This window comes from Eucyclogobius newberryi, unplaced genomic scaffold (genome assembly GCF_026437365.1).
Source record: "Eucyclogobius newberryi isolate DKJ021-1_F unplaced genomic scaffold, fEucNew1.0.hap1 SCAF_2, whole genome shotgun sequence".
Taxonomy (NCBI): domain Eukaryota; kingdom Metazoa; phylum Chordata; class Actinopteri; order Gobiiformes; family Gobiidae; genus Eucyclogobius; species Eucyclogobius newberryi.
This window is the reverse complement of record NW_027315834.1, coordinates 5,069,029-5,091,263: the sequence shown is the minus strand read 5'-3', so window position 1 is coordinate 5,091,263 and position 22,235 is coordinate 5,069,029. Positions and strand designations below refer to the sequence as shown.

The following is a 22,235-nucleotide window of genomic DNA, read 5'->3' as shown; positions in this document are numbered from 1 at the left end:
CCGAGTAATGATGATTTATTCTGTTTGTGCATTTACATATATACTAAACAACAAACCTCATGTATTGTTATGCCAGGTGTGTTTCACCATTTAAATCTTAACTGTTTAACCTGCCGGAGTGAAGAAAATATAATCGTTCTTTTTAGACCATTGTAAGTGTTAGAATTGGAAATGTTTCTCTTGTGTTTACTTGACTTCTGGTCCGAGAAATATATTTCACGTACATTTTAGAAAATATTGTAACTATTTAACAAATATTTAACCATGTTTTGTACTCTGAACTCCCTTGAAAAAAATATGCAAATCTTAACAAAACTCACTGATTAAACATAAATAAATAAAAAATCTCGCCTGGGAATTTAAACTGTTATAATTAAACTAAATAGTATGTGTTCCTTGTGCGTAAATTGTCATTTTAGTTTGGATGAAATTGTGTGTATTGTTGCCAAAACTTCCTTTGTAGAACTGATTGATACTTTTTTGTAATTTTCAGCTTTTCTTCACAAACTGTAACTTCACTGGTATAAAACAGGTTCTATCTCACTAAACAAAGTAATCATTTGGAAAACCTGAAAACTGGTCTTTTTTGGACTGTTAGGAACCTGCTTTGGTATTTTATGGAGATGTTCCTTTCCCACTAATATATAGTTCTTGGCCTGACTGTTTTGTGGCCCCTCCAGAGTTCCTGGGCCGCGACCGTCCTCGGCAGCTGGCTCTGAACGGCAGCGCCACCGAGTACCAGCTGAAGAGCGTGGCCCACGACACAGAGTACGTCCTGTCACTGTACGTGCTCTTCGGCTCTGTGGTGGGGCCCGGCATCAGCGCCACCTTCAGGACGTGTGAGTAACTGCGCGACTCGTGTCAGTGAGGACGAATGATTTACACCCGCGCTGGGGCAAAATGATGAGCGTGTTTTAGACCAGCAACAAGACAAGTGGATCTTTGTTCTCCTCACTTTTGTGTCATGGCTTGTTTAATTTTTCATGAATGGAAATGCTATAGAGGTTATGCAGATGACGTCACAGAAATTGGAATTTTAGCGCTGAGTGGAACAAAATGTGTGAGTGTCAATGGTGAGTAATGAAATGTTCTCCTGTAAGAGTTCGAAACAGCTCAAATGTGAAAGGGCTGCTAGAGGCTGGTAACAAATATGAAAGTGCTAAATATTTTGTTTGTGCGACATTAACAGTTGTAGAAAACCAGATAAACAACAGGAACATTGCAGCTACACTCATTTATCACTGATACAGACTTCAGGACCACACACTGATTACCTTTCTCTCCTTAAATAAGATGTTTCTGAGTTTGTAAAGGAAATTTGCTTTGATCATTGTTGTGGGGTGTGTTGAAATGTCCTTTATTTATATCTCATGCAGAACTGTGCAATCAGAATGAAAAAAGGAGCTCATTGGTTATCTGTCATTTAAACTATATCAAACTTCTCTCACTTAGTGCTTCTGCAGAAAGTCCCTGTGATACATATTTTCTTTAGTTGTTTTTCCCCTCGTTAGCAGCCATATCTTCTTTGATACAGATGGACTTTGCATATCCCTGATTGGCCACTCCACCTGTCAATCACGCCCGTCTGAACTGATGAAAACGATGATCAGACTGATGTCAATCTGTATAAAAAATACTGAGAAATATCATTCTGGACTTTCCAGGCAACTATGTCATATTTATGCAATTTTCTTCCTCAATACTTGTATGATAATTAGTTTCTAGTTTTTGAACGAGTTTATATATTGATGTATATCTGGGTATGAATATTTTGACTTCCTACAGAGAAAATAAAGTACCTAAACCTTAATCCATGTCTGTTATCCAATGCACTTTCTGTTTTTGTCCCAGCTCCTCTTGGCTATGTCTCCAACTTCAAGGTCATCTCATACACAAGTACTTCCATTCACGTCGAGTGGAGTCCGATTGTGGGAGCTACAGAGTACAAACTAACTTGGAAGACAAGTAACATGCCTTTATCTAATTCACGATATAAAAATAACCCTCAAATACGTTTGGTTTAACTTACTAAAAACAACTTCTTGCAGATGGTTTCAGTCCACAGTCCAAATACCTGGACTATAGCGTCTTGTTTTATCACATTGAAGACTTGAATCCCTTGTCCACTTACACAGTCACAATTTGTGCTCTCTATGGAAATGCAGAGGGACCAGAAATATCTTTATCACAACTCACAGGTAAATATCAAGGTTTTATTATCACTGCGCTTCGATTTTGTTATAGAGAAAGGGCAACTTGTCTGCGTCATAAATATTAGACATGTTTTTAATGTTAATCCTTTTATCCACATTTCTTCTCATTGCATTTCTCAATTTTAAGGTGCGCTATGTCATTCTTCTGGTGGGTACGCCACTTGCTTTTCTCTCTGGTTTGCCCAGAATGTTCAAAGAAAGGAGTTAAAATTGTTACACTTACATTAAATGTAAGTGTAACAATTGTAACAATTAAGTGTAACAATACATTTTATTTTTTTAGTTTTTATTTCACCAAAATACATAATTTTTTCCTATTATGATCTTATACATTCTTGATACTTGAGCTTCAGTCATGGAAGAGTGAGTAAAGTAATAGTACACATGCAGGGGTAAATACACATCACTCAATCACATAAAACAAGTCTACTTAAGTCAAAGTTTTTAAGCACCCATTGAAAAATGTACTTTTTAGAGTCAAGTATTTTGCACTGTTTTTTTTACTATTAAAGCATCAAATGTAGTGAATCTGATAAAGAATTGTGCTCATTTTGAGTTTACAGAAGCAAATACATTGATTTTCTAAATGTTTCTATCACAAATAGTTTATATTCTAGATCTATGTATTTTTGTTTGTTTGAAGCTGAAATTTGAGTTCAAAGCTTTTAGGCAAAATGTAACCATGGAAAAAAAACTGTAGTGCAGTACAAAGTAGAGTTTTTTGTCTTCAGATGTAGTAAAGTAAAAGTAAAAAGGAATCCACTGTAAAATTTACTTGAGTACAGATACCCCAAATTAGAAATTACTTTGTACTTTTTGTATTTTGTTACTTTCCACTGCTGTTGATCTTGACCTTTGGTGTTGGAACACAATTTCCCTGTAGTGTAACAAATAAAGCTTCTCTTATATTATAATGTTTGTATTTTTCTGTAGCTGCAGTTTCAGACTCAGACCACATCCAGGCCCCACGAGAAGTGAAAGTAGTCGACATCGGAGTAAACTTTTTTACTTTGTCATGGAAAAAAACCTCAAGGGCATCTGGGTACAAAATCTTCTGGACCCCCTTCCTAGGTATCACCACACACTTTACACCGTTACCCTGCAGTGGTCTTCTTGTATGCTAAATTACATGCACTATTTGGCTTCATGCTTTGTGACAATTAGCCCTCAGAGGCTCAGAGCAGCATCTAACAGCGTTCATTATCGCTGGCTCTTCTGTGTCTTCGCATTAGGAGGTGAGGAGAAGTCGCACACGGTTTTGGGCACGTCCACTTCGTACACGATTCAAAACCTGCGTGAGAGCTCGGCCTATAAGATCCAGCTGTCCTCGATTGTGGGCAACAAAGAGGGCAGTCCCGTCCTGGTCACTGCACGAACTCGTGAGTAATGCTGAAACTGTGGGGGCAACGTGGATATTATTGTCTGCAAATTTGAGAAAGATGTTTGGATTAAGTTAAAGGAATCGTGTGTAAGATTTTGATTTATAATTTCATAAACTTGACCAATCAAAGATACAAGGTTAACATGTTCAAATCTTCTGGACACTCAACTCTCATCCAAGAGTCATTTTCAATCTACTCTGAGGTTCTGCCCACCCACTGATAATGGCCTGTCCTGTTTATTTATTTGTTTGCATTGTTTTAAGTTTCCCCTGATTTCCCAATGGAGGATCTAGTTCTCAGACTACATTAGATCTGCAGAGAATGACTTTAGGGTGAAAGTTGAAATGTCCTGCTTTTCTAAAACAGAGTCCAGATGACAACAACTGAATCGTTTTCTACAATGGAACACTCCTGGACGAACGAGGGATTACACCAACATGTTCAAATCAAATTTAGTGTTTGCTGATAACAATTTGAATGCTTGTTTATTCTTAATTACATAAACATTGAAGATAGAGCCCACATAGTTTCTATTATAATTTCGTTCAAAGAAAATTCTCCAATCAGACCTCTCATGCGTGTCACATTTGGGTTGCCAGTTTCAACTTATTCTTATATTTACCACAAATATCTTGGCAAGCTTTGGAATTTGATCTCGTTTTTGTTTTTATGTGGATAGTCCCAGTAATTAGAGAGATATGAACCATAAACCAGGTCAACACATCTATAATCTGACAGTTAAAACGACACATTCCACCTGTCGCCAGCTCTATTTTAAGTTTAGCTTGTGAACCCAACCGATTGAGAAGTACATTTTTGTCAACCCAACATTTGACTTACGGAATTTCTAAGTTCAAATTATATTGTAACATTTCGTTTTTTGTACTTTTGTCAGTGGATCTTCCCAAAGTGAATGGCTTTGTGGCCTTGAACACGACAGACAGGAGCTCTGTCCTCAACTGGACCCGAGTCGCAGGTGTTTCTGGGTATCTTCTCTCCTGGAGGCACATTTCAGGTCCGTTAACATGGAGATCACTCTACAAGAACAATAACGAATAAAACTTCAACAATAAAATAATATACATAATTTTCTCCTCAGTTCTGGACACTAAGACTGAGATCTTGGGTCCCGGTGTCACTTCTATAAAGATTGGAGACTTGTTATATGGAAGAACCTATATTTTTACCATTCGGCCGCTGTATGGGGAAGTGGAGGGGCCCATAACCACTATATACCAAAGAATATGTAAGAGACTTTTTGTTTTCGAACTTTTTTCATTGGATTTGATCAAGTACAGTTATTTCACCAGTTAAGTCATCATTGAAAACTACATATTTTTAGTTACAATTTCCTTATTGTGGGACAGTGAAAGGTTTGCTGTCATCTTAATGTTTACAAAATGCAGTTTGAGAGGTGGTCTGGATTAACTTGATAAATAAAATTATAATATATGGAATAATAATATAGCCCCTCTAAAAGGGACTATATTATACGTGGAGACCATGGAGATATTACTCCTGGGATGTGCCACAGTATGACATAAAGTTAGACCAGTGATTGTCAAACCTTTCACTCAAAGTAGCACATAAAAATATATGGCCCCTGAGTACCACCAGATCTAAACTGAGTCAGAAACAAGACTATTTTAGGCCTAAAGTAAACTATGTGTTACAATTTTTAAACCAGGCCAAACTAAAAAGAAGAGAAAAATGCAGATTGAATTGACTTCATCTTCAGTAAATATTTGACCTACAAAGGAATCCGCGTACCACCTGAAGGAGCCCGTGTACCACAGTTTGAGAACCAGCGGGTTAAACTAGTAGAACATATGAGAACATTATATTTGCCTATTTCTCTCCAGTTTGTCAATTTTGGTGAAGTTTATAATTGTACTTCCTGGTTGGACATGCGCAGCAGATAAGATAAGATAAGATATTCCTTTATCGTCCCACATGGGGAAATTTCATTGGTGCAACGCAGGTAGATACAGAGGTAGATACAGAAGAACAGATCACTTATAGGAAGTCTGAAAAACACTTTCAGTAGAAGATCTCCTATAAATAAATAAAAACTCCCATAGACAAATAAATACATAAATAAATACCATTGCATGTGATCCCGACAGTAATTGCACATGAATATGTGTCACGACAGCACATAGATTGCACATGAATTTCACAGTAATTGCACATGAATTGCACATGAATTCCAACAGCAATTGCACATACGACAGAATTGCACATCAGTATTAGGTTAGGTCAGTATTGTGACGGGATAACGTGACGATCTCCGGGTAAGACGACTGTTCTCCGCAGTTTCATGAGTTCCTCCTTTGTGGAAACGCGGTACGAGCCGGGGGGCGGGGCCGGAGCCGGGGGGCGGGGCCGGGGGACTCAGAGCCAAGACACATCGCAACGACACGACGAAAACACTCAATCCAGCCGAATAAAGTCAAAACAAGTTAATTTAAAGCGATTCCAGTGCGTGTCCCGATCGTTCGTGAAGTTCCTCTTTCATATAAACGTGTATATAAACGTGTATATAAACGTGTATATAAACGTGTACCGACGACACGCCGTACTTTAGCGCGGCCGGAGGGCGCGGGGGGGGGGGGGCTGGTGGGCTCGCTCGGAGCTAGCTCACGTCACAACAACACAACGAACGCAACGAAAAACGCTCAAATCCAGCCGAAAAAAGTCAAAAACAGTTGAATTAAAAAACTATTCCAGCGCGTGTCCCTATCGTACAGTAAAATAGAAAAAATATACTAACTATATTTACAAAATATAGGAGATAAAGCACAATAAGTGTGAGAAAGGAGAGAGCGTTTACACCGGGCTGCCAGCTGTACCAGCGCCTTATGACGTCTCGGTGGCCACAACGAAGCCCGAGACGACCGAGATGTGACACAATTTGAACTAAATGAGACCAAAATCCATATAAATTAGACAATAATTTACCTAATAACACTTTTATTTAGTCTAATTAATGTTTAAACTGTGCAGCATTGTAGAGACTTTGTGTTGGTAAAATGTGCTAAACAAATAAAGATCGATTGGATTTATTACAACTGTTTCACCAAACAAAGCAATAGAAAAATATGAGAACTTGTCATTTGCACAAACGTATCTATCTCCATGGAGACAAACAAGTGATACTACCAAGACAAGTTACAGGTAATAACAAGTGGAAAAATATTAATGCCAGAGTTTAATGCCATTAAAGTTTGTGTGTCTCTATCGACACACAAAGACACACACACTAAGATATTCTAACGTTATTATAGCTGTAATGTATACTATTTTTCATATTTTAATCCAATTTGTGTTTGTTGCTCTCTGTCCAGCCTAAAGTGACCATTATATTTTGAAAAGCCTTTATAACATTTTATCCTCTGTCTCTCCTAAAAAATAATTGAAAACAGCATTGTGATTTTGAGCAGGACCAAATTGTATCACTCAGTTTTTCCATTAGTGTGATTCATGAGACAACTCCAATCCAAACTTTATTGACAATACTTTCTATCTTTCTACTTTCTATATATTCCTACAATATATTTTTGGAGCACATATCCTACCCTACAGTAACCATTATGTTGAAAAGCCTTATCAACTTGACTCTCTCTCTCTCAGTGGGAGAGGACCCTCAGGTGGCATCTGTCCCGGCCACTCCTGCCCCCGATTTGGCTCCCATTACCCACATTATTACCAAAGCCTCAAAGCCACTTCCCATCACCAGTCCTGCAATGCCTCCCACCACCACCAGGAAGAACCGGCCCCCCGCTGTCACACCACCGCTAAAACCCAAGAGCGGAAAGAAAGCCCAGGGCAAAGCGGCCGTGAGTGAGACAGAAATAGATGTACAAGTGGCCACAACGAAGCCCGAGACGACCGAGACGACTGCTTCACAGACCACAGGTATTTACAGGAAAAAACGGATTCACTTGGTATCTATAAACGCCAAACACATGTTTATTTTATTTCCCAGTAGTGGAAAGTAGTGAGAAGGCAATTGAAGCACAATGAAGCAAGATTATAAATGACTTGGCATTCAGAATTCGCGTTTGACACCTTTTTTTATACATTCTATTGTCATTCATAGACGAAAGATTTTTTTCTCCAACACAAATAATAGTTTTACAACTTATTATCACAAATGCAAGGTGGATGAAGTGTTTTGACCAAGTACAAAACGGTCATATAGCATGCACTTTTAAAACCTTTTAGCTGTCGGACAACTGCTCTATTGCCCTTCTTATTTACTTTCCCCAGTGGCTTAATGCCTTTTCCCCCTTTATAACTCCTTTACTGTGCCGTGTGTGTGACTTCAGGGTGTGATAAAGCCAGAGCTGATGTGGTTTTCTTGGTGGATGAGTCATCAAGCATCGGCGTGGACAACTTTAACAGAATAAAGGACTTCATATTCAGAGCTGTGACTTACTTCCCTTCCATTGGACCTCAGGGAACACAGGTTCGTCACAAAAAACAACCTTCAAAAACCTTCATCCTTGTCCTTTGTCTTCTGTCCTCCAAGCGGTTTCAACAAGGTGCTTACAGATTATTTTGGAAACCTTTTAGGCACAGTATTTGTGGTTTGTCCTTTGCAACATTTCAAATTGCGGTTTGATTGCATATCATCTTGCAGCCCCTCGAATTTAGTCAAATGTATCAACTTAAAAAGCAAAGGGGAGCAATTATAGAGTTCATTTTGGAGATCGACTAAATAGGCAGGATTACTCAAGAAAACAAGTACACTTTTCTTAATTTTACAGATGTCTTTTATCTATTATTCTTTATGATACATTTTGGCATAAATTGGCTTTTTAAAACTCTTTCAAAAGTTGTCAGCCCCAATGTTTTGAACAAACATCGTGCGGTTAACCTCGTTCTTAATCTTCGCACAGATTGCGGTGGTCCATTACAGCGATGACCCTCGAATTGAGTTTCGTCTGAACGACAACCAAGACCGGAGTTCTTTGCTGCGGGCGCTCCGAGCTCTGCCTTATCGAGGAGGGAACACCAAAACGGGTTAGACGCAACTAAGAACTCCAATGATCTCCAACAAAGTTAATGAGATAAACACATAAAAAATTGTGTGCTGATGTGGCCATTGCACATTAAATGGTTATAGATTACTGTGATTAAAAAACAATCTGCAAACTTCGTTCACAGGAAAAGGAATTGGGTACGTCCTCCAGGAGCTGTTCCAGGAGTCTTTGGGAATGAGACCGAACGCTCCTCACGTCCTCGTTCTGATCACTGACGGCAGGGCCCAAGACGACGTGGTGCCGCCTTCAAGAGTGGCACGCGCTCTTGGTCAGATTTCCACTATAATCATAAAAATACTAAGATTAGCTATATAATTACTTAGTTTTACAAGTCTCTGAAAAAGATTCACTCATTCCTTAGTCAAACTCCGTTTACTCCCACACACTGACCACATCACCTCAAAAACACACCTGAAGTTGTATTTAGCTTCTTCCAGGATTCTTTGATGAATCATGTATAGTTTTCTTCTCCCTCTGATCTTCTCTGCTCCAGATTTAACAGAATTGGACATTACAGCTAGAGCTTTGAGATCTTGTGTGCTGTTTTTTAAAAAATCCATCCAGTATTTCTGCTGTCAAATTGCGTTCAATACAACGCTGTGTATGTCGGGGGAAAACTAGGTTTTTAATCTAAGATAAGATAAGATAAGCCTTTATTGTCCACACATGGGGAAACTTCGTTGTTGCAACGCTGGTAGATACAGAGGAAAAGAACAGATAACTTACAGGAAGTTTTAAAAAACACTTAATAGAAGAACTCTTATAAACAAAACTCCTAAAGACAGAACCTCTCATTTCCTAATAAAATAAAATAAACAGCTATCGTAAGACAAAATAATACTAATAATAATGGTAAAATAAAAACACTCTTATTTACATCAGTTATAAGCACATGAATATTACGTACCCAATATCTCCCCTATGTAGTTCCCTCTGAAGCCTGTAGAAGGAGCTCTAACTTAATTCTTTACATGGAAAATGCCTGACTGCTTTTAGTAGACCAATTATTATTCTAAAAAATGAGCGCATGTTTAAAGGACTATAACAGTACAAATAGTACGGAATATGTATTTTTAAAGTGTTTTGCCTGAGGACATAACTGCAATGCAGAACAACAGAAACAGGAATGAAATCGTCCACCATTGAGATAGTAGACAATGTGTTGCTCTTCCAAATGTCCACCATCTTAAAGGTTGGCCCCATTCCTGCTCTCGCCTTTACATGCTATTGTTGTGTCCGTTGGCAAGGCACTTAAAGGTGCTGCCTCACCATCTTAAAACAACTTTGCAGCTTTCCACATGCATTTCTCACTTACCTAATGCATTCTGGGCATCCTAAGTATTCACCGTGATGATGTTTTTTCCCCAACTCTCTCTTTTCTTTCACCCAACTCCATCATTTCACAATATATCTGTCCTGGGAGGAAACAGATTTGACCTTTTATGAAAAAACAAATAGGGCGAGTGAGAATCCTACAAAAAAATGTATTTCTTAAATGGTTTTAAACGCTTTAATAAATGTTTGCTGCACATTTTCCACATGCTCCAGGCTGGTTCACACACTCATCTAATAAAATATACGTGCTGTTAATGTGTTACGAGCTGCAAGCCGCCCTGTGATTGGATGATGAGTTCAAAAATGCCATTGTTGCTTTCGTACAAACATCTCTACATACATTTGTCCACATACACATTTTAAGTCTTTTGGAAGGCCTACATGAAACCCTAATGTGTGAAACAGTTCAGGTCTGCAACGGGGCGCTAAAAAAATAAACCAATCTTTACTCTACGCGCCTCTATTGCTGGGTTTTCAGATGACATCTCTTCTATAGACCTATGTAACATGTAATTGAGACTCAGAGCAGCTGAAATGACTATTATTCATGTATTCCATAGCATAGACCCTGGAGTATGTTATCAAAAGGGAAACCTGGCTCTCATCTCATCATCTGTGCCATAGCATCATCATTTAGTAAAATCTGAAAACCATCACCTCTTTACCTGTGAAGGGAATGGATAGAAAGGTAGTACTTTAAGCTCGTCTGTGTGATTACAGGCGTGAGTGTCCTGGCAGTCGGAGTGGCTAATGCGGACATTAATGAATTGAATAAAATAGCCGCAACCACAAACTACAAGAACATCTTCTACTCTCCCTCGTTTGACGACTTCCCCTCAATCGAGAGAGACTTCATCAACAGCATCTGCAGCGACGAACTTCTGTCTGAATACAAGCCAGAAGCAGAGGTGAGCGGTTAAATTCACGTTATGACGCATGTGTCTACTATAAAGTCTTTGTAGTAACTCTGTAATGTTATTTTGCTCTTTATGTTTTTAATTTGAATTCGCTGTCCTATATGTTATGTCTATTTGTTGTTAAGGGGGACATATTACTATACTTTTTCCAGGTACTTGGAAAATTGTCATTTATTGAGTTTATTGAGTTATTTCAGCTGGAACGCTCTGGAGTTGCCGCTCGTAACGTTCAAGTCGGAAATAACAGTTTCAGGAAAATACAGATGAATTCAAACGTGCAGGGATCAATCAAAATACAACTTTAAGTAAACTAATGATGAGGAAACAAATAAGGGTGTAACAATGGTAAAAGCCTTTACAAGTTGGTTTGGCATAATAGGTCTCCATTAACATGAAGTTTTTAAATTTATTTAATGCATTTTCTACAATGACATGTTTTACAGGAGGCTCAATTAGACCCAGGAGACCCAGAAAAAGTGGCCAAGCCTGAGCCCCCCTGCCCCACCCATTGTGTGAAGGTTAGTTTGTAAAGTTACAGCAATAAAACCTTAATTAATGTAATTTAATTTACATTTTATAAAACCTCTTGCCTGTGGTTGGTTCCCATAGGGCCAGAAAGGAGATAGGGTAAGTTGCATTTTTAGAATTGTGATGTAAAATCATATCTCTGTATCTCAGTATTTTTGCATTTCTTTCAGGGCGATGGATTTGGACTTGGGGGTCTGGTATGATTGGTTTACTGGTCTTTTCAAAATCACTTTTGTTCATTGCTACACTTTCAACATTACTTTTTTTGCTTCCCCTTTTAATTTAGAAATTTAGAGCGAGTCCTGGAAAGTTTGATCCTTTTACAGCCACAAAAGGCGAACCAGGCGAAAAGGTTAAAGAAGATTTCATTTGACGTGTTGTTGTGTGTTATATCTGAACCAGTGACATAACAGACACACAGCAGCCTTAGTCGCCTGCTGTGTAGCCTTTTATTGCATTACTGGGAATATTTCTGTTTGACAGGGCCCTCCTGGAACAGATGGTATTCCTGGGTTGCCTGGTCGACCGGGAAGATCTGGACCCCCAGGATCTGCTGGTCTGAGGGTAAAGCACATTTTAGACAGAAGCGCATGTACTGCTCTTATGAGTCTTACAGTTAATTAATACTGAACATTACTTTCTGAAGGGGCTTGAAGGTATCCCAGGCAACAGGGTGAGTATAATTTTTGGTCATTGCCTCAAAAAAGTAAATCTATGAATGGATGTCTTTATAAGAAATGTCTGTTTTAGGGTCTTCCCGGGGCCCCAGGTTCAAAGGGTCAAAGAGGAGAAAGGGTTTGTTTACATTTCATTTCTACTATTCTCGTCAAAAACAGCAATGTCCAGATGCTAAGTAATACTAAAACCAGTATCAAAGGTCAAATTTGAACTGCAAAAACAGATATTGCCGTTTGAAAAAGTTGACAAAGCTTTACTACTTTCTTTGTCCAGTCCAGTTTAATCTATTTGAGTGATTCCATCCATTCTTGTAATATGTGTAGAAGATTGTATCAAAAAGATAAAACGACTCGGTCCATTGATCTACTCTACTACTATAAGACCATATTTATTAAACAACGACAACAAACAAACTAAGGTTTCATTGACCATTGTCAATGTCAATCTTCATAGTAATATTTCACCTAAGAAATGGTGCTGCTCGGTGGTGGAGTGGATAAGGCAGCAGCACACATACCGTTTCACGCTCAGCTTTCCTGTCTAATAAAGCCTAAGTCCTTAATGACCTTTTAGATCATGTGTCCCTCGGAGTCACTGTAGAAAAATATTCAGTTGTATCATCCGGACACTGTTTTTACACAAGACGTTTCTCTCAGCCAAGAGTCATTCTCAATCTGAGGCTCTAGGCGGAGAACTCGGATACTTATTCTAATCTGAGTAAGCCCCGCCTATTGGGCGGAACCTCCTGATAATAGCCTGTCCTGCTTTTGTCTTTGTTTACTCTGTGACAAACAAACAAAACAACAACTTCACTCTGAGTCTCAATTTTTCAAATAATCACAACTAAGTATTGGATGTGGGCAGGGATAGGAGGTAAGTGAAAACAGCACTCAAGCCTCAGTTGCAGGACAATACAGGATTACTCAAACATGCAGTAATTAATAATCAAAGTTAAAAGTTCATTAAAGTTCAATTTCAAAAATAAATTTGACAACAATAATTTGTGCAAAAACAAATGTTAAAACAATGTAAATGAATAAAAGCTAACAGCTGCATTCTTGTGACAGGGAGAGCCTGGCTATGTTATTGCAGGCCCTGATGCCAACTATGTTCCTGGGAGAAAAGGAGAGCCGGGATCATCAGTGGGTGTTCAGCTTGTTCTTTATACACTTAGACTGTGTTCTTATGTGTAAACGTCTAAATAAACCGTGTCCCCACAGGGTCCTCAGGGTCCTCCCGGGGTCACAGGCGTCAATGGAGCTCCTGGATTCCCCGGCCCCCCAGGTTTAGGAGGTCCACCAGGGACGTCTGTCAAGGTACTGCCAAACTGATCTGTGTTTTGTTTGTAATAGCGTGGACAATATTAAAAGTCATTATTTTATCATTCTCAGGGAGATCCAGGGGAGCCGGGCAAAAGGGTAATTATCAGTTTTTTATTTTTGCATAAGCCAAGGAAGATCCTCTTGAAGCCATAGATTGATATGGGACATGCAAAAGCCGTTCTCAAAAGGCCTTTTTCTCCCACAGAGAGATAAAGAGCAGCCCTTAAAGTGGCACCTACACACACCAAGCTTTACAATCTTGTACTTAACAAGATTCTGACAACATTTGCACTTATACATACATTTCAGTAAACTATAACTTGCTCAAACACTAAAGATAGCCAAAATCTCCTTTTGTAAATGTTTTTAATCTAATATGTTAACAAAAAGAGGCACGGAATTTAAACCTAGCTATGTTCATTTTTCAGATATACATGTCAGAAATGTGTGCAATTTTAGAAATTTTTCGACAATATTTTGTTTTGAAAAAATCACATGATGGTGCCACTTGTGGTCGAGTGGAAAGCACAAACAATTTTATCTGCCATGTGCAGCGGGCCACAGCATCAACAATTTACTGAATGTCCTTCCCGAGGCTTATTCCCATTTCACGCTGCACTTTCATGGCCAAATAGAGCCTCGGGGACAAAATCCTTAAAAACATCACATTATAAAGTTTTTTCTGACATTTGTAACATTTCAAATTAATGTCTTAAATTCCATTATTAAAAAAGATTTAAGAAGATCTTGTTAGATGATAAAATAAACAATACAAATCACACTGGCATTTGATTTGAGGCCTCAATTTAGTTATCAAATGTTTCATCTGATTAATCTGCCCTGAACGTTTGTCAAAGGGTTTTCCTGGTAATCCGGGGCTGCCAGGAGACAAGGGAGAGCCTGGAAAAGATGTAAGTGAAAACAAAATAAATATCATTAACTATTTTGAAAAGTATGATCACCAAAAAATGCACCATATTTTTGTGTAACTCAGGGCAACACTGGTCTACCTGGTCCAATTGGACTTGACGGTGTGCCTGGAATACATGGACAGAAGGGGCAAAAGGTGAAATGTACATTCACATTGAAACATGGAATTTACGTTACTTTAGTGAGTCCAAATTGTATATTATTGTATACATTTTTGTAAAGGGAGAAGACGGCATTGGCATAAAGGGTATTCAAGGCCCGAGAGGAGAACCAGGGCAGAAGGTACATTAGTTTGGGGATTTTTTTATTGTGATTGTCTACAGTGGTATGGTATGTTCTTATTTTTACAGGGACAGTGCACAATGTTACACTGACCAAAAAAGGAATGAAAGTACCAGGTCATAGCAAAGATGTTGATTCCCATTCATACATTCATACATAGCGTCATTTTATCTGAGCACAGAGCAACACATTTTCTTAGGAGCTGCTGCTATTCCATTGATCATTTTAAAGAGTAAGCAAGCATTAGTATGAAATATTACATTTTCTAAATTTAAAACAGCATATTTAGCTGGAATGTAACAATGATGATGCTGCCGTGGATTTGGATAGGAAACATTTATTTACCGACTCCGAAAGGACTGTTTAGGAGCCCTGTGACCAGCTCGATATACAATACATAAAGTGTGGCAAGATCATAGATTCTCATCAATCAATGATGGCACTGAGGTAACAGCCAAATACTGTAGGCTTATAATAAATGCCATTAATATATAAATATTGGCAAAATGTTAGTTTACGTGTGTTTGTACAATACATAGCAATGGTTGAAGTCCGTTTTGATAGAGCCAATATTTTTGCCAAACCTTTGCAGCTACATTAAAACTAAAAACAAAACAAAAAATCCTGCTCAAAATGAATATAATCAAATTTTTTTTATTAATTTATTTCTATAACTATGTTTGTCAGGGAAACATTGGGTTGACTGGTCCAGGTGGGCCAAAGGTAATTAAGCTTTATATAATTGTACATATTTGCTTGTTTGGATTTTATAGTAATGTCTTTGTGTTTTATTTAAGGGTGAAAAAGGAGAGCAAGGCCTCGAAGGCCAAGTCGGACCTCGGGTTTGTACTTTAAACTGTTTTGTGTAAATATTAAAACTGCATCAATTTCCAATTGATGTTTTGTTTCAATTGGTTCACCTTGGATATTACAGGGAAAGAAGGGACTTGAAGGCGGTAAAGGTGACAAGGTAATGTAACATATTCATTATAAGACTAAGAAATAAGTATTATATTACATTGTATTCAAGATTGACATATCTTCAAACTAAATATAATGTTTTATTTGAAAGGGAGACCAAGGAGAGATTGGACCGACGGGGCTGCTAGGACCAACAGTGAGCTCATTTGTTTATTAATGCCTCCATAATGTTTCCTTTTTATACATTTTTATTGGATTTTTAATAATGATGGGTAAAACTGTTTTATTTGACACAACATATAAACATATTGAGCTCATGTACTTGGACAAACATACTTTTATAAAAATAAAAGACAAACATATTATCAATGTGAGATTCTGATTTCCCCATGAGGTGTTATGAGTGTTCAGAAGGGGGTAACTCACATCCATGAGAAGAGATCCACTATGGCTTTTTTCATTATACCAATTTTTTTGAATCCAGAGTGGCACATAAGCTTTGCCGATATTTTTGGGACAATATTGGGCCGCTTTTGATCCCTCTCCACAAATATGTAATTTAAACTTGCTACAAACTCAACTAGAGTCTTGTTTCACCGCAGACCTATAAGAAAGCAGTGTATAAAATAATAATGTATGTATATTTGTTAAGCAGCAGAATGGCCAAGACAAAAAAACGTCTTGTGGTGCAGAATTAAAGTCGATGGTTGATATGCTGTTTCCCAGGACATCGCACACAATATTTTTTAGGATATTTATTACAATTCTGACGATATTGTTCTGTCCCACTGCAATATGTAATCCAGCCTTCAAATACTGTTGCTTTGTAAAGATACGGCTGAGGTGTGTCCTTTTCTGTCTGACCTGTCCCATAAATCAATAGAAAGGCTTTTTTAATACTCTAAAATTGTAGTAGCAAACATCCTCATTATTTCATCTAAAAGGCTACTTTTGGAAGCCTGCAGCACTGAGAGTCAAATGCCTGACTCATATAATTTTATTGACCAATTGTTTTAAGTTCCAATACATGAGAGCATATTTAAAGTCCTTTTACTTAAGATGCGCATTATTTGAACATTTTGTGTTCTTTTCCAGGGACTGATGGGTCCAAAGGGTTTAAAGGGAGACGAAGGCCACAGAGGAGTCCCTGGGGATCCAGCGAAGGGTGTAAGAGATTCAAAAGTGTTTTTGTTTACACATGAGTGTCATGTAGACGTGTTCCATTCACTTCTTTTCTACAGATAATTGGTCCAACTGGGAAAAAAGGGGCAAGGGTGAGTCTGCTTTTTAAAACCATATCAAACAGTTAAGCATCATGTCATGTTTTTGGAAGTGTCTTGATCATCAAAAAATGTCAATTATCTTAGTCCATTTTCCATTACCACAGTTGGTTTAGCATTTTAATAATGATAAGAATGCCTTTTAGACAGTACATGTGAATGAACAAACATGAGATACAAATTGTAACCAGGTGTTAATTCCCATCTGCTGTAACACATTCACTCTCATTCATACACCAGTGGACTTTGACACTGGAGGCAAAGTGGGTGAGGTGTCTTGCCCAAGGACATGACGACGGTATGAGGTAGAGCCACTGCTGCCCCATTCTGGCACCTAGTATTCCCAGTGGTCTCCCATCCATACATCCATCCCAACACATAATAAAAAAGAACAGAGGAAGACCGACGGTGAAAAGACAAAAATACTTCGAAAGTCTGGCATATGTCCCTCAATGCTATTGTATCATTCGTCCCAATGTTCAGTCAATTTGTCCATTTTCACAATTATGGTTAACGTCAATTTTTCCACTTTATAAATGTCCAATGCTATTTCAATCCAGTCCTTGATAGTTGGTTCCGTCCTGATCATCCTGATTGAGCCAAAGCACATTCCACAGGTATCCATCAACTCATTGTTGGAGGTCTACGCTCTAGATGCACAGTTTTAAAGTCAAATGAAATGTCGAAGTGAAGTCTGCAGTGCCACATTAATCTCACTCCAATATTTATGAACAATAGGGCGGTCTCAAAACACATGATGGCCCTGTGCTAATTGGCAGCCACACTTCAGAAAATAAATAAAAAGACCTGATTTTACGGCTGCGTTGCTGGTGAAATGGTGCAGAGTGAGTGGAAACAGTGGGATCGTCTGTACAGAAAATACATGCGCCAGAGTCATTGTTTTAATTTGTTGTTTTTCCTTTTAGGGTGACATTGGTCCAGTTGGTTCCACAGGTCCTCAGGGAGTTAAGGGTGAACAAGGAGACAAGGGAACAAAGGTGAAGAACAGACATTTTAAATTTGGTCATAATTTAGTTGTTACATTTTTCTTACCACTGTTTCTGACACAGGGCAGTCCTGGTTTTGGGATCCCTGGTCAGCGCGGACCACAGGGGGAAAATGGAGAAAGAGTAAGTTATCTGTTTTACCTTCCTCATCCAGTCAACAATAAATACAATAGAAGCATTTTTTTTTTTAATAATAATAAGCTTAATTATGTTTGATTGTTTTCAGGGAAATGTTGGATTATCTGGAAAGCCTGGTCCAAAGGTAAGAAGTGCAAGTATTATGTAAACTCCTGTGATCATTTAAGCCACAGAGATTTACAATGGAGCGATAAAAGTATTAAATACCATTGCCAGGTATTGCAGAGAATGAATTTTCTTCTTGATAAAGTTTTGTAATTTACAATTGAAACTAGACCTGCACCTGGGTTGTTTCGCAGTTGGACTTCTACTCCCAAAATACCATTTTTGATGACAGAATGAGATGTTTTGCATTTGTATAATGTTAATTCTACGCAAACTTTGTACAAAGTCCTACTTTAGCCTTGGCTATAAATGTTAGTTTGTTTGATGTACATAAATGTCCCCATCAAATAAATAAATAATCTGAGGTGGATATTGTATCCAAAGATTGCACTCAACAAAAAGTAGTAATTATAAAATACTGACTGTTTGAAAACTAAATGCAAAAGATAATGTTTTCCAACTATAAACATTAACATCTGAAAAAAATAAAAACACCTATTACATGATGTACAAAGACTCAGGTCAAAATAAATGTGTATATCCCAGGGACATGATGGCTCCAAAGGTGACAAAGGGAATATTGGGTTCCAAGGCAGTTCTGGAGAACCAGGATTAAGAGGTAAAGATGTAAGTAAATCCTGAATGGTTATTGCAAACAAAACAAAAATGTGTAGGCCTGGTCAAAATGTCTACTCCTACATGGTGTTTTCTTTTTTTATTTATTGAAAAAAAAAAAAAAATCTAACTGCTATTAGAACAGCAAATAACACCAAAGATCAAATTGGTGTTCACAATGACAGAAAAGAGTTCATTTTGGCAGTATGCTCATAACTGTTAGCTTTTACTTTTGGAAAAGGTCCCATATCATGCTATTTTTGTGTTGTGCAACACCCATAACATAAGAGTTATGAAATATCACCAATATCTTGGACACCGCTCACAAACCTGGAAATGCAGACGGCTTTGGCCTCCCCCGCCCACCCGTGACGTGGGTGTGTAAACAGAGCACACCCACAGCGCATGACACAGCGGCGCATCTCAGCGGCAGCAGCGTTGGAACAAACAAAGTAGCGTTTGAAGCTAACTGTGCCTAAATAGCCGCAAAATAATATATAGCCGTTTGAGCGTCAGACGCTTTGGACGCGCGTCAGAGTGTCCAGAGTGTCCAGAGTGTCCAGAGTGTCCAGAGTGTCCAGAGTGTCCAGAGTTTCCAGAGTGTCCAGAGTGTTCAAAGCAGCCAACGCAGAAAAGTTGAACAAAGCTCAACTTTTCTGCGGCAGACGCTGCGCAGCAGCCAATCAGAGATTACGCTCCGATGACATGCTACGCACTACCCAGAAGAAGGCCCAAAACAAACCCTGCAATGATAAAAAATAATCCAGCTCTTGGAGCAAATAATGATATTAACTAAACTCCGCTCACCTCTGAAGTATCTGCGGGTCCCAGACAAGCCCCGGAGCCCATCGCCTCCGTTTTTGGAGTTTGTAAAGTTAATGCACCAAAGCCACTCTCTCAACCTGGTCCTCCATTACACCAAGAGAAAAGCGACACTGAACAACCCCTCCTCTGCGCATGTGCGCTGGATACCTTCAAATGTACAGGCGTCCAACTCCTGCGTCAGGCGCGAAATTGACGCCATGGTGTGAACAAGCCTTTACAGGTACAGAGTGCTGCGACACTCAGGCAATCAGGCTGGTGAGTAGGCCCCGTTCATCTGCTCATCCGAGGGGAAGGATAGAGACTGTTCTCTAGCTAAAGATTCCAGGAAGGTACCAATAGCAGTGTAAGAAGGTTAAAAGCTCTGAAAAGTCGATTTTGCATGATATGGGACCTTTAAAGACTAAAATCTATTGCTAAATCTAGCAAATGGAAAATATGTACTTTTTCCACAATCTTTTACCATTGTTTATTTATATTTTGTCTTTCTCTGTGTGTTTAGGGTTCCCCTGGAGTTAAAGGAGATCAAGGAATAAAAGTAGTGTATTATTATTATTATTATTATTATTATTATTATTATAGATTATTATTTTAATAATACAAATCTATTTATTTTATTATTTATTTTTTAGGGAGATGTAGGACCACCTGGGGATCCTGGTGACAGAGGAATTAGGGTAAGTCTGCTTTACTGCATTGTATATAAAAAAAAATACTACAAAATAATGTATTTATTTATTGTTTGTTGTTGTTGTCTAATTTCAACTGTGTCTTTCTGATCAGGGTCCTCTTGGTTTACCTGGACGACCAGGAGACCAAGGCGAGAAAGGAGACTTTGGGACCTCTGGTCTGCACGTACGTTTTTATTTTCTCAGACAAATCTTATTTTGAATGTTATTTTCGTAACACTTTTTACGGTAATAACTCCACCTTTAGATAGCATAAATAAAGCATGAACTTTCTTAATTAATACACTAACTCCTTAATCAAGTAGTTACTAAGCCTTGAATCACTCTTATAAACTATTGTTCTTAATTAATTAAGTGTTTGTTCATGCTTTATTGAGGTTGTCTAAGGTGTAGTTAATATACAGTGGTACAATTATTTTATTACAAATTCACAACAAATCCAAACAAGACTATAGACAACACTTCATACATCATACAGACATGAACAAACAAACAAATAACAAAATGCAGAGTAGTATGTCGGAGTAATCCCTCATTTGTCCAGGAGTGTTCTATTGTAGAAAAAGGTTCAGTTCATCTGAACTAAGGTTTTAGAATCCAGATGACTACAGCTGAATCTTTTTCTACAAAATGCAGAGTACATTCACACGTCTGGTGCTGGTTTGAGCTTTGTTTGTTCTTAAAAATGTAAAGTTAAAATGCATCCCAAAACAACACATAATACACAAACACAGAATGTGAGTGTACAAAAGATTACATTAAAAAGATTAAGAGATTGGATACATTCAATACAAAAAAATTATAAACAAGTGATGGGAATAACCGTTTATAATATTACATATTGTTGTTGCTGTTGCTGCTGTTGTTGTTGTTGTTGTTGTTGCTGCTGTTGTAAACCTTTAACCAGTTAATTCAAGGGTGACCAGGGGCATGAAAACTCCTTAATCCTTAGTCCCACTTTTGGTGTGGCGTGAGACTGCACCCTTATTGATATTATCTACATCTTATATCAGGGGTGGGCAATTATTTTCCTCCGAGGGCCATATTCGAATCCAGGCAAGTAGCGGAGGGCCGCCCGCGATCATTGGTGTGAAAAAAAATATATAAAAAAAATTAAATGTCAAATAAAATATCACTTTTCTGTCAAATATAGGCTATTTGAATCCTTTCACGTCATATTTATTATGGATACAAGTGCAGACAGATGCCTGAGGGCAAAAAAGAACAAATATTATTATTATTATTATTTTTTAAATATTACTTGGCGGGCCGGATTATAAAGACAAATGGGCCACATGTGGCCCGCGGGCCGCAGTTTGCCCACCCCTGTCTTATATCAACATATCTTCTATCAAAATCCTTAATTTCTTTGTTTAATTCTCTGACCTTTTACTGTGTTGCAGGGGACGGATGGGGCCAAGGGACAAAAAGGGGAGCCTGTATGTTTGCGCTTTTCTCTTTCTTTGTTACTTGGCTCCTGGTTGAGTAATTTTCTTATTAATGTTTATCTGCCATTGTGCGTCACGTTATACTCCTGTGACTCCATGATTTTAGTACAGATACATTCATTCATTGGGGTTTTGTGTCGGTCACCCATCACCAATCTTTTGTAGTGCAGATATTCATTGTTTTAGCAGTGGCACGTTCACATGATAAATGCTTGTATACATTTTTTTTTACTTTCTGTCTTCTTTGTGCGGCTGTGATGACAAAGGGAAAACCTGGACCTCCTGGAAACCAAGTAAGAAAGAATCCATAGCTATTCTCCAGCTAAACAAACAACAGCAATATTGGAAGAAGTAGTCAAGAATCATTTTAAAATAAATTGACTTTATAATACATCCTGACTTTTCAAATGTACTTGAATATCACACATGACTAACAAACTCCCATGGATTCATTTATTTAGATTGTTGGTGATAACAACATCTTGACCAGAGCAATTAAGGTACATTTACCCAAAAAACATTATCTTAAACACAAATCGTACTGTAGTTTTATTGTAGTGTACTTGTTTGTCCCT

At 38.1% G+C, this 22,235-nt stretch overlaps 1 protein-coding gene across 1 annotated transcript in view; it reads left to right on the top strand.

Annotated features, from left to right (window-relative positions):
- col7a1l (collagen type VII alpha 1-like) overlaps positions 1 to 22,235 on the top strand; it is a 61,808-nt gene that overhangs the window by 22,749 nt on the left and 16,824 nt on the right. The window contains exons 13-53 of the mRNA XM_072453626.1: positions 681 to 839; positions 1,852 to 1,965; positions 2,049 to 2,198; positions 3,147 to 3,284; positions 3,446 to 3,592; positions 4,491 to 4,610; positions 4,695 to 4,841; positions 7,229 to 7,513; positions 7,927 to 8,066; positions 8,500 to 8,623; positions 8,768 to 8,911; positions 10,699 to 10,886; positions 11,339 to 11,413; positions 11,505 to 11,522; positions 11,594 to 11,620; positions 11,710 to 11,775; positions 11,907 to 11,987; positions 12,070 to 12,096; positions 12,174 to 12,218; positions 13,169 to 13,243; positions 13,322 to 13,417; positions 13,493 to 13,519; positions 14,281 to 14,334; positions 14,418 to 14,489; positions 14,576 to 14,635; positions 15,323 to 15,358; positions 15,433 to 15,477; positions 15,570 to 15,605; positions 15,708 to 15,752; positions 16,652 to 16,723; positions 16,798 to 16,830; positions 17,763 to 17,834; positions 17,907 to 17,966; positions 18,070 to 18,105; positions 18,633 to 18,713; positions 20,026 to 20,061; positions 20,156 to 20,200; positions 20,307 to 20,378; positions 21,616 to 21,651; positions 21,927 to 21,953; positions 22,122 to 22,160. Coding sequence (XP_072309727.1) covers positions 681 to 839; positions 1,852 to 1,965; positions 2,049 to 2,198; positions 3,147 to 3,284; positions 3,446 to 3,592; positions 4,491 to 4,610; positions 4,695 to 4,841; positions 7,229 to 7,513; positions 7,927 to 8,066; positions 8,500 to 8,623; positions 8,768 to 8,911; positions 10,699 to 10,886; positions 11,339 to 11,413; positions 11,505 to 11,522; positions 11,594 to 11,620; positions 11,710 to 11,775; positions 11,907 to 11,987; positions 12,070 to 12,096; positions 12,174 to 12,218; positions 13,169 to 13,243; positions 13,322 to 13,417; positions 13,493 to 13,519; positions 14,281 to 14,334; positions 14,418 to 14,489; positions 14,576 to 14,635; positions 15,323 to 15,358; positions 15,433 to 15,477; positions 15,570 to 15,605; positions 15,708 to 15,752; positions 16,652 to 16,723; positions 16,798 to 16,830; positions 17,763 to 17,834; positions 17,907 to 17,966; positions 18,070 to 18,105; positions 18,633 to 18,713; positions 20,026 to 20,061; positions 20,156 to 20,200; positions 20,307 to 20,378; positions 21,616 to 21,651; positions 21,927 to 21,953; positions 22,122 to 22,160 — 3,350 coding nt within the window. The remainder of the gene's footprint in view (positions 1 to 680; positions 840 to 1,851; positions 1,966 to 2,048; positions 2,199 to 3,146; positions 3,285 to 3,445; positions 3,593 to 4,490; positions 4,611 to 4,694; positions 4,842 to 7,228; positions 7,514 to 7,926; positions 8,067 to 8,499; positions 8,624 to 8,767; positions 8,912 to 10,698; positions 10,887 to 11,338; positions 11,414 to 11,504; positions 11,523 to 11,593; positions 11,621 to 11,709; positions 11,776 to 11,906; positions 11,988 to 12,069; positions 12,097 to 12,173; positions 12,219 to 13,168; positions 13,244 to 13,321; positions 13,418 to 13,492; positions 13,520 to 14,280; positions 14,335 to 14,417; positions 14,490 to 14,575; positions 14,636 to 15,322; positions 15,359 to 15,432; positions 15,478 to 15,569; positions 15,606 to 15,707; positions 15,753 to 16,651; positions 16,724 to 16,797; positions 16,831 to 17,762; positions 17,835 to 17,906; positions 17,967 to 18,069; positions 18,106 to 18,632; positions 18,714 to 20,025; positions 20,062 to 20,155; positions 20,201 to 20,306; positions 20,379 to 21,615; positions 21,652 to 21,926; positions 21,954 to 22,121; positions 22,161 to 22,235) is intronic.